Source organism: Hibiscus syriacus, unplaced genomic scaffold (assembly GCF_006381635.1).
Source record: "Hibiscus syriacus cultivar Baekdansim isolate YM2019G1 unplaced genomic scaffold, ASM638163v2 tig00111848_pilon, whole genome shotgun sequence".
NCBI classification, from domain to species: domain Eukaryota; kingdom Viridiplantae; phylum Streptophyta; class Magnoliopsida; order Malvales; family Malvaceae; genus Hibiscus; species Hibiscus syriacus.
Window position 1 is genome coordinate 1,262,869 of NW_024063201.1, and position 15,235 is coordinate 1,278,103.

The window sequence follows — 15,235 nt, forward strand, 5'->3', positions numbered from 1 at the left end:
TTTACACTTCTCAGCTCTAGCCGCCTCAGCTTACACCGTTGGATCTAGCCCTGATCTAACGGTCCTGATGCTTCCAGATGAAAACCCTAGGGTATGATACCCTAGGGCAACCACGCGGCGCCACCTCTGCCATATTCCACATCCAGTCGTTACCGACACTCCGATGACGCCACACAGATATTTCTCCGAAGATTCCCGAAGCCAGCTATCCCTCCACATTACAGCTCTATGGTGAGTCACCACCATAGTCCGGTGACTCACCAAAGAGCCCCCTTCGTGACCGGTCCGAGAGCAGTATCATGATGGCCTATAAAGGCCACTGATCCTGCGAAAGAGAAGAAACAACGACGGAGAAGACAGAAGAACCCGAGGAAAACAATAATACACAAAGCAAACAAAGATACGGGAACAACAACGTACAACCACGACAACAATAAGACAGCAAACCAAAGGAAAAAGAAAACAAAGAGAAGGAACTTACCCCAACCGTCGGACTCTCCATTTTTGAGAGTTGAATCACCGAAAATACGACCTCAGATCTAGGATGATCGGAGAGTTTTTAAGGTAAACAACTCTCGATTTCAGCTTTAGGGGAAGCTAAGCTTCGATTTAGGCTATTTTCCAAGTTCCAACGGTGGCTGGCGATGGCTATTGTCGGTGGCCGGCTCTCTCTCCGTTGAGAGAGTTTAGAGAGAGGCAAGATGATTCTCTCTTTAGAGAGAATCCAGAATGGAAAATGAGGATAATGACCCTTAGGGCCGGTTATAAAGGGGTTTATATACCCTATCCCAAACGATGTCATTTTGGGGAGGGATGCATGTGTAATTTCGGAAAGGGTTAACCCTTTCCGTAACCCTTATAGTTCTGTAATTTTCCAATTCAATCACTAAAAGCAATTACTGATTACTTCAATTTAGCCTTCTAATTTTATTTAAATTGTAATTTAGTCACTGCATATACTTATAAATATTTAAGATAAATAACCTATTTAGTCACTGCATATACTTATAAATATTTAAGATAAATAACCTATTTAGTCACTGCATATACTTATAAATATTTAAGATAAATAACCTATTTAGCCACTATTAATTTTAATAAATTTTATTTATATCTCGAAATTAATTAACATAGGTAAAATTACACTATTCATAATTAGTTTTCATAATATTTTGAACTAGAGCCTTTAATTTTAAATTGTTATAATTTAATCACTTATTTTAATAATTTTCATTGTTTTACCATAAGTTTTGTTTATTTTTAATTTTAATACTATAGTTTTAATTTTATTTATTTTACTCACTGTTTAGTTATATTTTAATCTTATATGTTTATTTTCAATATATTTAATTATTATTATTATTAAGTATTATTATTAGGTCATATAAATATATAATAAGTAATCTTTATTTATTTATTTTATTTTTATTAAATAAAAATCCTATTAATAAATTTAATTTTACATAAATTATTTTTAGGGAAAATAATCATATTTTAATATTTATTTATTTTTTAATATTAAGAAATGGGTTGTCTTAAAGCATGTAGAAGTCATTTTCTGATATTTCTAAGTAAATAAATATCTTATTTATATATATATATATATATATATATATAATATATTTTCTTAAAATTATATTAATAAATTTGAAGTAACATGATTATGAATTAAATATATTTTTGAATTTTTAAAATTTCCAATAATAGAAACAGTTTATAATTAATGAGTACCAATTTTGGGCGTTGTGGGGGTGCTAATCATTCCCCAAACGTAATCGACCACGAATCCCTTTTTATTATTAAAAAGAACGAATTTTTGGTTAAAACGCAGGCCAATTTATCTTTTAACTGACGTTTTCTTAAAAACTCTTTTAAAATATAATTTTTAGGTATTCGACCTACCTAACCCAAAAGGTTGATGACGACTCCCAAAATATTTTAAAAACCATTTATTCACATCACTTTTCCTGCCAAGTAAAAATTCGTACCCGAACGAAAACCGGTTACAACAATTATTAAAGTGAATGATGAAATTTGTGAACGGAAGTAAAGTAAAAAAGAAAGAAAGAGAGAGATCAATAAGGAAAATGACGAGATGAGGAAAAATTATATATAATGATATTTTTATAAAGGAGTGGGATAAAAATATCTTTAACATTCGATTAAATAGTTATTTTGATTTTTATTTTTTTAGAGTATTTTAGTTGTCAATATTTTATTTTGTGACAAAAAGATCCATTCGTCGATAAAAATTGTCAATTATCCAAAATAAAGATTTTTTTTAAAATGAAAAGTTAGAGATTATACTCCAAAAAACAATAATAACTAAAATAATTATTTAATCAAATATTAGAGAAAGTTTTAATAATATATCTTTTTATAAATATGATAAATAATAAAATTTAAAATTTTAACTAGATTGAGTTAAAAACAATTTTACCATAAATTCATATTTGCATCAACCCACACTTTATTCTTTTTTAAAATCTATTTCACTCACTCAATAAACTCAAATTTCAAAAAAAGAATATATTTTTATGAAATTAAATCGAAGCCCAATAGCGCCTCAAAGTAATTTTACCATCTTTAACAAGTTATACCCGCCAATTGTGCCTCTAAGTAAAAGCACGAAATCCATTATCTCTCCCATAATCAGCAGTAATTGGTCTCTCCTCGAAACACAGTAATACATTTAGAAACCTTCCCCCTCCACTGAATCCCCTTATAGGATAAAGTCCTAAGCAAAAGCCCAAACAAATTGCTAACTATTCTGTCCATGAACCACGTAGAAGTTATTGGAAATCATCTAGAATGATCTCTCAAGAAGAAAATGTCAAGATCGCGATATTGGAATTCTGGCGGCTCCCCAGAAAGGAAAACGAATCACAAACTATTTTCTTACTTGCTCCAAAAGAAACGAATTCAGAGAAAAAGTAATCGAAACCCAAAAGAAAGATCCATGTATATTTGAAGATTGAAAAAGAAGGTTGAAGAGTGAATGAAAAATGGTGCTGTGGGAAATCGCATTGGGAACGGCTTATTTCTTGGGACTTAAACGGGCCTACAAGCTTGCTTTGAAGATTCAGCGACGGATTATTAGCCCTAAACGTCCTAGGATTCGGCAATTTGCTCATAGGTAAAAGATTTCTTTCTTTTTTAGTAACTAAGTTCGTATTTATTGCACTATTTCTTTCGGTTCTTGATCGGTGTGGTTGCTTTGGATTTTTTTTTCTGTTGATTGATCTAATCTAATATCACTATGAAGGTTGTATTTTGAATGCTATTCAACTGAAATAGTATTATCTATCAATGGGGTTAAGGAATTGAAACGAATTCATGAACATGAATTTGTATTAGATTGTGATGAAGTGCCTCGATGAATCTTTCATTTCCCAAAGGATCCGATTGAAGTGTTTTTGGTATTTGGTGATTTATTTACTGGGGTTATGGATTAAGGTTACTTTAATGTCTTCAAAAAGAAATGCGGAAAATTAGGGTCTCGACTCTTGGCATATAAGAACTGATCATTCTTGTTAAACTAGGGTCTGTTCCCAGACGCAGAGAATTTTTATGGACCTATTTTTTTTTTATAGCCAAGATCATGCTTCTGGCTTGGGCGAGATTGATATTCATTGGATTTGCGCTAATGGTGCCGACATTTGAACCTATTTAGTGGCTTCATTAATTAAAGAGAGTGTTGTTGTACAAAATATTGGATAAAAGGATGAGTGAGAGAGAGAAAAACGTAGAGAGAGAGAAGTTTAAAGAAAAGTCAGTTTCCGATGGATCTGGACGGTGTTTATCGACAATCTTAGTGGGAGGGTGTCTCGACGTACTTTAAGGGAAATTTTCTTAGTCCATGATCCTGTTGAGAGAGTTTTCATTCCCAAAGAAACTATGAATCCAAAATACAAATTTTCAACCTTTGCTTTTGTTCAGTTTAAGAGTGAGACAGGTTTGAAGAGGCCAGTTGATGAATTAAATGGTGTAGTGATAGATGGGAGGAAGATTACAGTTGGTCTTGCAAGATACAAGGAAGCTCATTCAAGGATAGTGGGGAAGAATATTTCCTCAAAGAAGGTTTTCAGTCAGAATATAGCAGAAACATCAAAATCAAAAGAGGCAGAAGACTTAAACAAAAACATTAGGGATGATATAACTTATAAAGATGCTTTGATGTCAACAGAAGTGCAATGGGAAACAGGGCGTCTTCATCCGATGATCTTCACAAGGGGAAAATTAAGAAAAATATTTTAGTAATGCATATTCCCTCTGAAAGCTCAAGCTGGGTTAAAAGGTCATTAACGGGGATTATTAAACATACATTTCAGATTGAGATAGTTCAGAAGGCTTTACTTAATGATGGTTATGAAGTCCAAATTGCTAGATGGGGACATGTATGGAATTCTTGTGTTATAGTATTTAAATCATCCGAATAGATGCTGGATATATGGTTGAAGAAGAAAGAAGAATTAGAATTAAGGTTTGATCGATTGACACCATTATTGAATGAAGAGGGAGTCCCAATGGCCTTTTGTCTGGTGGAATTAATTGGGGGTCCCTCTGTTATCTTGGAACGATCCTTTCTTCGAACAAATAGCAGGGAGATGGGGAATAGTGGTTGACATACATGATGCCACTAGGAAAAAAAGACCTCACAAGGATGATAATTTTATTGAGGGTGGCAAGCTTTTTTGATGTTCCGGAGGTGATCACTCTTGGATCATATGGAAGATCATTTAAAGTGTGTATCAACGTTGGATCGGCTTGCGAGTCTTCAAGTTCTTTTTTCCATAATTCTCTAATGGAAGGTTCCGGTGGGGGACATTTTGGAAAGATGATGACTGTAGAGGAAGAAGACAAAGTGCTGTCAGAAAGTGGAAAAGATACAACATGTTCAGCAGAAGAAATTCGACAGAGAGTTGACAATTGGTTTGACAAAGGAGCTTTTCTTGGTTCTGGGGGAGTTGGTGGGGAACAACAACTTCCAAGACTTTCAATAGATATGAAAGGTATTAATTGTGGGTTATCAGAAAGTCAAAATATTGGGAGTATAAAAGTGGATGAGTTTGCATGGTTGGGATTTAGAAATTCAAATTTTTCATCTGATGGATCACATGCCCAATCAGAAGATGATGGGCATTCTTGGGCTTAATGTTTCAAAAATAATTCCAGTTGATCCAACAATTAAAATTGACAAGTTTGGGAGAATGATTCATAAGCAGAATTCAATTAAGTCTGGAAATAATAATAAAGAAGAAGGGAAGAGGTCAGATTTAGAGAAGTTTGATCAGGCTGGATTAGGGCTTCATGATTCGGAATTAATGTTGTTAGAGCCAAGGATAAATATTGCAGGAATTATTTCAAGGGGGAGAACTCTGTGCAGGAATAAAAGATAGTTGTCAACAAAATGTGAACCGTTAGAGAGAAGAAGAATGACCAACTTTAAAAGGGTTTATAAAAGGTCTAGGGACAGAAAATACTGGTTTGGGAGCGTTTTGAATTTAATGCCTGAAAGAGAGGATGAATTAATCATTAAGGAAGGGGAAGTTCAGACCACAAGAGCTATTCAACAAAGAGTGGATAGGGAGATTGATAGAGGGTTATCAATAGGAGAAAACACAAACTTCAATTCTGGTTTTGACATCTGAAGAGCTAAAAGACACCTGATAAGGGAAGCATTAGAACATGTGAGCATTTCAACAGTTTTCTCTTCAGCTTTTTCAAATTTATTGAAGGAAGCACTAGCTACTTGGGAAATAAGTAAGCTATTGGGGGTTTTATTTGAGCAAGGGAATGAGGTTTGTTTTGGAAAAAATTATCAGCTTGGAGAAAGGTTTGAATATGGTCAATCAAGGTGATCTTGATGGGGGTTTAGATTGATGTTTATTTAATGATGAAGATTCAGTTAATCATTGTTTCATGGAATGTTAGAGGCTTTGGTAGAAAAGAAAAGCAGAGGGCTGTTCAGAGGTTACTTGCTAAATATCATCATCAATTCTTTGGCTACAAGAAACTAAAATGGAGAAGATTCCAAGATCTTTTCTTAGAAGAAATGGGTTAAATAATTTTCAAGGTGTTATGAAATATCCATCGGTTGGTTCATCAGGGGGTTTACTGAGTTGTTGGGATGATAAAAATATCGAATTGGAAAATCAATATATTTGTAGAAGATTCATTGCTTTTTCAGGAAAATTTTGTGCCAATAATTTCAGTTGTAGATTCATCAATGTTTAGGGCCCTTCAGTGGAGGAGGATAAAATTAGTTTTTTTTTGAAGAGTTAAGTATGTTCATAGGTGGATAGAGTGATCCTATTTGAGTAGGTGAGGATTTTAATGTTTATCTACATGAAGAAGAGAAGGTTAGAAGAGCTTAAAATAGGAATTCAATGGGGATATTCAAACAATTTATGCTTCAAATAGGTTTAATTGATCTACCCTTGAATGGGGGTAGGTTTAATTGATCTACCCTTGAATGGGGTAGGTTGATGGTCAATTTCTGGCTGCCTTTCCTGATATTGTTCAATCACTACTGCCAAGGTATGTATCAGTTCATAATGCATTACTGTTGGAGAATGGAGGTGTCAATTGGGATAAAAAACCTTTTAAACTTTTTAATTATCTAATGAATGAAGTTGGTTTTGAGGATTTGGTCAGCTCTTCAATTCAAGTTTGTAGGAAATATTAGAGGAAAGATGGAATTTATAGTATTCTGATAAAAACCAAAACAACTATAAAAAATTGGGCAGGCAAGAGAGATCAGTTTCCAGGGGCTCGTATTTCAGATTTAGAAACGAAGATTCACAAGTTAGAAGTGGATATCCAATAGGTGCAGGATGGTTTTAACAGTGAAAAAACAGCAGAGTTATATTCATCAAGAACATAATTGTGGAGACTTTATAAGATAGAGGAGCATATTTGGTTCCAGAATTCCATATCGAAGTAGGTAGAAGATGGGGATCGAAATACCATATTTTCCCATAATTTTGCTTCAATTATGAGGAGGAGAAATGCTTTGAATGCTCTGAATATCAGGGGAAATGTTATCCAAGACCCGTCAGTTATTAAGGCTACTATCAGAGATCACTTCTTTAAATCTTTTAATGAACATTCGACATTGGAAGTGGAAGAATTAAGGTTGAATTTTCCCAGTATTTCACTGGAGCAGAGCCTGTGTTTAGAGAAGGAATTTACAGAGGAGAAAATATGGGAAACTTTAAAGTCTTGTGATAGTAATAAAGCTCCGGGACCGGATGGTTTAAATATGAGCTTTTTCAAAAGGTTTTGGCATGTCCTCAAGGAATATATTATGAAGTTCTTTCATAATTTCTACTTGGGAAAATATTGGGAACATAGTATTAATCATACCTTTATTACTCTCATTCCAAAGGGCTTTAATATTGGCGGTCTAGATGACTATATACCTATTAGCTTAGTTGGTGGATTGTATAAAATCCTCTCTAAGTGGCTTTCGAGGAAATTAAGGAGTTGTATATTAGACATTATTAGTCCAACACAATTTGCCTTCATCCCCGGTCAACAAATTTTAGACTGTTCTCTAATTGCTAATGAAGGAGTTGATTTTTGAAGGAAAAATGAACTTAAAGGGATGTGTTTTCAAGGTTGATTTTAAAAAAACTTAAGATTCTGTTGATTGGTCTACTTTGTTTAAAGTAATGGAGAAAATGGGATTTGGTTCCAGATGGAGTGGTTGGATTAGGAAGTGTGTAACCACAGCTTCTGTTTCGGTTCTAGTTAATGGAGTTCCTTCTGAGGAATTCTCAATGGCAAAAGGTTTTAGACAAGGCTATTCTTTATCTCCATTGTTGTTTAATATATTAGGGGAACTACTCAATTTATTGATCCGTAGGGTTGTTTCACAAGGTTTATTTTCTAGAATGGTTATTGGCAGGGAACAAGGGTTTATTAATTTATCCCATTTACAGTTTGCTGATGATTTGATCAGATTTTGTGGTGCTTCGAAAATGAAAATTTTGAATGTCAAGAGGGTGTTTCGAGTGTTTAAGTGATTTCTGGTTTACAGCTGAATTTGAAGAAGAGTAAATTGTTTGGTGTTAATGTGAATGATGAGGACCTACAGGAGTGGGCTACGACTATTGGATGTTCAGTTGACAGATTTCCTTCAGAATATCTAGGGCTTCCTCTTGGTGCAGGTATAAATTCTGCAGCTCCTTGGGATTCAACTATTAATAATTTTTTCAACAAACTAGCTGGGTGCATGGAAGGCAACCTCTTTTTCTTTAACAGGGAGATTAGTGTTGATTAAGGCGGTTCTATGTTTGCTTACAACATATTATTTGTCCATGTTTAAAATTCTAGCTTCGGTTCTTAAAACCCTAAACTCAATTATATCCAATTTCCTATGGGGAGGGGGAAACAACAATAAAAAGATTCACTGGGTTAGTTGGTCTAATGTATGCAAATCAAAGAATGAAGGGGTTTAGGAGTTCTGAATCTAAACTTGATGAATAGAGCGCTTTTAGGGAAATGGTCTTGGATGTTTGCCAATGATAGGGATTCAGTTGGAGGGAAGTTGTTTGTGCTAAATATAGATTGGATTCTTCAGTTTTACTGTTTGATAGTAAGATTCCTCCTAAAGTATCCTGGATTTGGAGATCAATGCTAAATAATCATTTCAAAGAAGACTATTTTGGCTCTAAGTTTAGAAGCATGTGCAGTTATCAAGTTGGTGATGGTAAAACTATTCGGTTCTGGTAATATATTTGGGCTATGTATCATCCTCTTTTGGTCATTTTCCCAAGACTATTTTCTATTTCCTCAAATAAGAATGACAAATTATTTGAATTTGGGGATTATAGCTCTTTCGGATGGATTTGGGCTGTGAAGTTTAGAAGGAATTTGAATGATTGGGAGCTTGAATAGTGGTCTAACTTGACGGTTGTCATTTCAAAATTTTCCCTACCTATGGAAATTTTTGATGGGTTGATTTGGAAAGGTACTGGGGATGGGGTGTATTTTGTAAGATCCGGTGTTAATCTTTGTTCATCGGATTCTTTGGGATCGGAGGAGGTCTATTTTTGGAAGAAGATTATTTAGAGGGGTATGCTACCTCCAAGACTGGAGACATTTCTGTAGCAGGTTTTTCTTGGGAAGATGGCTGTTAAGACAGAACTTGTTAAAAGAGGAGTTCAGGGAATTGAAGAAGTGTTATGTCATCTTTGCAAGATGGTGGATGAGTCTCCCTCTCATTTATTTTTCTCTTGTTTGGTGGTGTGGTCTCTTTGGAATAAATTTATGAACTTTTGGAGGATCAATTCTGTTTTTCATGCTGATGCTAAAAGCTTTCTTCTAGCTTGGGATGCTTTGAAGACTAACTCACTGATATGTCCTTTTATTCCAGGGGTCGTTCTTTGGACCACTTGGAAAATTAGGAATTTTGTTGTGTTTGAAGGGGGGAAGTTAGATATGGCAGAATATTTATTCTTAGCAAGGTTTAGGCTTGCTTCTTGGTTCTTAGCAAAGCATAAAGAGGTTTTTATTCCTAAGGACTCACTTATTTCAGACCCTTCCTTAGGGGACTCTTGTCTCTCCAAACTAATCGGATTGTATCTATATTTCATTGGTCTCCTCCTAAGGGCTTTGTTAAATTAAATGTTGATGCTGCTAGTACAAGGGATTGGAAGAAAAGCGAGTTAGGAGGAGTTTTAAAAGATTCCTCAGGATTGACCTTAGGCTATTTCAAGGAATCTGCTAGTCCGGGGCCTCCAACCTTGATGGAATTAAAAGCTATTCTAAAGGGGTTGTCGTTCTATGCATATTTTCGAGAGCGGATCAAGGACCATTTGATTATTGAGAGTGACAACAAGGTGGTAGTGGATTGGATCAAGGAGGTTGAATTATGTCTAGATGTGTATGCTTTTATAGTTAAAGATATTGTTCTTAGGCTTAAAGTCTTTGAAGGTGTTGTTAGATGGGTAAACAGGACAACCAACTTAGAGGCTGATGCCTTAGCTAAATAAGGAATAGACTGAGTTAGTGTTGTTGTTTATGGTTATTTAGGGTTGTTTTTTGGTTTTCTTTTATGTTAGGGGGTTTCTCTTGTTGTATCTTATGTAATTTCTTTTGATGAATAAAATCTTAAGGCACTCTTTTCCTCCTTCCGTTGATTAAGGAGCTTCCCTACAAGCTCCATTAATCAAGAAGGGGTTTTTTAACGAGGCCTGCAATTCTTATAAAAAAAAGGGAGTGTTGTTTTCCTTTGAGATCCTGGATTCGAGCATGTGCGTTTGCGGTGTGTATTATTATTAATGGTTAAGAAAGATTATGAAACATATACTAACTTGTAATCACCCCGTAATGTTTCAAAAAAAAAAACCTATAATGGTGCCTGCATTTAGTCTCTGAGTAAATGGACAATACCTATTTTCTTTCATTTGTTTGTCTTTGATTACAGTATGAAACTATGAATCTACTTTTCAACTTTTTTTTTCCAAATGAGTTGAATATTGATTTATTCTGTTCAACCGTAGGTCCTAACTTTTAACGAATTTCATGTGCAAGCAAAGCAAACCTCTCTAACCAACTTATTAGTTTTGAGATAATTATGTAAATATACCTTGAATTCCAAGTGTTTCTAACAATTTTTTCCCTCAAGACATTCATGTGGTTTTTAATTGAGCCCTTGTGGTTTGAGATAATAATTATGAAGCCACAGTTTTATCACATTCTGTGTTTAGCTAACCGTTACCATTGGATACTCGGTTTTCTTTTTGGTGGAAATGTAAATTTGTGTCAATTATCTGTAGGAAAGGGTCAGGTTTTTCTTTGAAGTTGCTATAGTGTTGAAGTAGTTTTTCTTACTAGTACATAAAAATACTACAAAGTATTCCATGTTTTTATACTTTACTATTGAGATCTATGCATGCTGCACAGCTTCAGTGACTTGGTTCTTTAGTTAATGTGCGTGATGCCTGTATAAGGTTCCGCATGTTTCCTTACTGTATGATATAAAAATATTCCCAAAGTTTGCTGCTTGTAAGAGCTAGAAATATGGTGAAGCACATGAACCAACTCTTGTAGTCTTTAGTTTATTCCTAAGAGGTTCATCGATGTTGTAGTTACTTTAATTTTATGATAATGTTGCTCCGTCACTTTTACGCATGGATGATTTAAATTTATAAACTGGGTTAATTCTAAATGTCAAATGTTTGATACTATCATGATTACAAGGACTTCAAAATACTCTCTAAATTTTTCTGTTTGTTTACTTTTTAAATTGGAATCTGTGTATCTCTTCTGTCACCAGACGAACACGAGCTGTATTTGATGTGGCACTTAAGGTTCACCGCAATATACAGCAGAGAGACATAGAAGTTGGTCGGAATCTTGGTAACTGGATCCTCCGCTTGCTTGACAAAATGAAACCTTCAGCTCAGATCCGTCCTCATAGCCACCAGAAATCCCACCATGATGCTGGGAATGCAAACATGAACATCCCAAAGCAGGTGAATAAGTCATCCTCGTTGAAAACTCCCATAAGCTTGCAGACACCACGAAATGGTGAAGCTGATAGACGTCTGTTTAGCTCGTCGACGTTTATGCTCTCAAAATCACTCCCTACGATTACAATGATGATGCAGCCACCAAAGGCTGCTGGAAACATGACTCAGTACAGGCAGTTGAGCATCAATGGACCTCACACACTGAGGTGGAACTACACTAGAGGTGAAGGAGTTATTAGAAAGGATATAATGCAATGGATGATACGCAACTGAAGGTGAAAACACTTTTCTGTTTTGCATTTAACTTTGGAAACTGTTTGGAAGGGGCTGTATTTGGTTCTATGTTTGGAGTTTGGATTCTTAAAGAGGCTTTTTCATGGGATAATAAATTTTCAAGGATGTAAATAAACCGAGCTTGAACAAGGTTGTGTTCATATTTGTTTGTTTATTTTTAAAAGTATTTTTGTTCGGTTAATTTGTTAAATATTTTGTACATATTCGTTTTTATATTTTTAAAGATGTTCGTGTTCGTTTTTTAGTGTTCACGAACATGTGCGTTTATATCTTCGTGAATATGTTTATTTGCAAATTAGAAAATGGTAAAATTATGTCGCTAGTGCTTAAACTCCTTAAGTTTCATAGTTTAAACTCTAATTTTCACTATGTTCAATTTAGTTTCTATATTTATTGATACTTAAAATGTAAAAAAAAAATTAAAAGTTTACAAACTAAACGAGTCATTAAATAAGTTTGTTCACAAATATAAATGAATGAGTTGATTAATGAAGTTACAAAGGAGATTATATACGAGTCTATAAATAAATTTGTTCGTGAACATAAATAAATTGAATCTATATCTTTCTGTGTTCGTTCATTTATTAAGTAAATATAAAAATTTTGTTTATATTCATTTATTTGGCTTAACAAATGAATATTATACGAACAATTTACAAATAGTTTACTGGACGTTTTATTTATTTTCACCCTTATCATAGTATGTTTTTTAATATAATTTTTTTGTTTCCCTCTAGTTCCAAGGCTTCGTCCTAATTAATCTGGACTGATCCGAGCATATCTAACTTTGACGGGTGTTTTCTAGTGGGGTTTTTTTGCCTGCACAATGATTTGAACCTAAAACCTTACTTAAAGGACATCAAGTTGTTTACCATTTACACTAACCTGTTGATTTTTAATATAATTTCCTGCATTTCATTGCGTGGATTATTTGATCGTTTACTACAAAACCTGTGAATCATATGGGATGCCACTGGCATGCCGCATGCGCAAAATTTCTTTGGGCAATCTTGTCCGAACGTTGAATTCTATATGATTTTTCACGACAACTCCATTTGGTGCTATGTTATTTCGGGATAATTTTATAACACACATCACAATATATCACTAAAGTTACACATTAAAACACATCACAAACTAAATTATTTTTATTAAATAAATATTAAAAGAAAATAAGGGACCACACACCTAATTCTCACATGAGCCTAGGAGAAAATCGCTTATACCATGATAGTTCCACATGCTAACTTATAGGGCAAGGGATGCTAACTTAGGGGAGGGTTGATCGAATAAAGAAATATATGATTTTAAAAATTAAATAATTTTAAAATATATTTTTAGAATTATTTAATATAAAGTTTATAAAAATATATAAATAATTATTTAATTATTTTTTTATTTTCAAAATGAAAGTGAATTTTTTTAATTTAATAATGATATAAGTAAGTATTAAGTTCAGTATAATAATAAAAAGATTCACACTATAGTTAAATTGCTAAGTTTTCGATTATTAATTTAAAGTGTCTAATATTTAAATATTATAAACATAAAAAATATTTATTTTGTGGTGATATTGTTATATAAGTTAAATACAAAATATGGTAAGATTAACTCAAATGAGTAGCTTAGTTCTATGATTAAGAGCCTTACATTTCATGCAAAAGGCCTGAGTTCAATTCATGTTGGGAGCAATAATTATTTCTTTCATTTTATTCTTATAGGTGGTGACACGTATTATTACCTAATTGGTTAAATACAATTAATTGAAAAATTAAAAAAAAAATAATAAATTGACATGTCATGCCACTTTATGTTAACGACAAGTATCAAATTGAAACTTAAACTAAACATTATTTATGAATTTGAAAAAAAATATTAGGCACTGAAACAAAATTAAAATGATAATTTAGGTACTAAACATATAATTTACCCTTTTAATATTAATTCAATAAGAACTATTTTAATTAGTAATATGTTTCAGTATGTCACATTAATGATATATTTTGGTTTGCGATTTTTGGGTCGCTTACATCGTAAAATTTTTAGTCGTAAAATTTTCCTGGGATTTCGCCACTTGTGAAATTGTTTGAAACAACTTCCAACCGTTACATATTTAGCAAATTACATTGAAAACTCAAAAGATAAGAGTACTGTATCTCTGTATTATAGTTGTTTTGGCTCGCTTATTACAGTGTGGGGTGCATTTTAATATAAAATGAGCATATAGTTATTGTACATATGAAAATTTTAGAAAGAATTAAAGTAAATTGATATTTTTGTAATCGTTGAAAAAAATGGTTATTTTATGAGATGAAGGTACTTAATGATATATAATTTGAGGTAAGTATAAGACATTATCTGTTTAAGATAACATTCAATGATTTGACATTTAACGTTTACACATCTGATATTATTGGTGCTCAAACTCGAGACCTCAAGGATTAACAATATTTTTTTCACTAACTATATCACTATGTTCGTGATAATGATGTAATGTAAATTTAAAATATAATGTACCATTTCCAGTGTATCTGTAGTAAATTATTGCTTTTAATTAGTGAGTGGTGTGTGAGATTGGATTGAATTTAAATGACACATTATGTTTTAAATTGATATCAAACATTTAATTAAATTTATTTCTGAAAATTAAGGATCTGTTTGGTTTTAGAAAATATATGTTATTTTCATTTTCATAGAAAATAAAAAATATTGAAGAAAATATGTTTGGTTGTAAAATTAGTTCCCTTAAGCAAGGTTAGGGGTTCGAATCCTAACGTTTGTTAATGGAGCAAACTGAATTTGGAGGGTCGGCCTCGCCTCTGCAGCACCCGATCGGGATTAGTCATCAATAAATAAGATATCAGTGATTAATTCAAAAAAAAAAAAAGAAAATGATTTCTGGAAAATAAAATAAAAATAAGTGAAAATATTAAAGCATAAAAAAGACGTTTTGAGTATTTTCATTAAAATTGTTTTGGAAATTCAAAAAGTAAGGAAATATTATATCTAGATTTTTAATTTAACTTACACATGTTTAAATTATTCTAACAATAATATTTTGATTTAATGGTATTTAAAACTCTCAAACTTTTGTAAAAAACTCAATATGGTCCCAATGTAATCCTTAAATCAATTTTTAATAATTTAATTTTGTAATATTTTTATATTTAATTTATTGAATATCTTAATAATTTTTTATATTTTTTATATTTGATTTAAATTAATTTTTAATTTTTAAAAATTAATAAGTACTCAAAAAAATTTAAAATAATCAATTAAGTCAATCTACCGCATCATCGTCCATCGAGTATTATCACAATAGTATCGTGAATTGTTACATAAATATTGTAGATTGTCACATCAATATTTTTTTCTAAGTTTAACGATCACATTTGGTGAACAAATTTTAGGGACTACACTAATTAGTTTTTCCTAAAAGTTTGAGGGTCTCAGTTACT

The 15,235-nt window shown here is 32.6% G+C and overlaps 1 protein-coding gene across 1 annotated transcript; it reads left to right on the forward strand.

Annotated features, from left to right (window-relative positions):
- Positions 1-2,926: 2,926 nt before the first annotated feature.
- LOC120172268 lies at positions 2,927-11,864 on the forward strand. The gene is made up of 2 exons (XM_039179767.1): positions 2,927-3,136; positions 11,288-11,864. Exons 1-2 carry the CDS (start codon positions 3,006-3,008, stop codon positions 11,754-11,756), a joined length of 600 nt encoding a protein of 199 aa, XP_039035698.1. The 5' UTR covers positions 2,927-3,005; the 3' UTR covers positions 11,757-11,864.
- Positions 11,865-15,235: the final 3,371 nt, after the last annotated feature.

What these genes read in the sequence shown, in the direction of transcription:
- LOC120172268 (XM_039179767.1), top strand. Translation starts at nt 3,006, where the DNA reads ATGGTGCTGTGGGAAATCGCATTGGGAACGGCTTATTTCTTGGGACTT. An exon ending in ATTCGGCAATTTGCTCATAG is followed by an intron (nt 3,137 to 11,287) that starts GTAAAAGATTTC and finishes TTCTGTCACCAG; the next exon opens with ACGAACACGAGCTGTATTTG.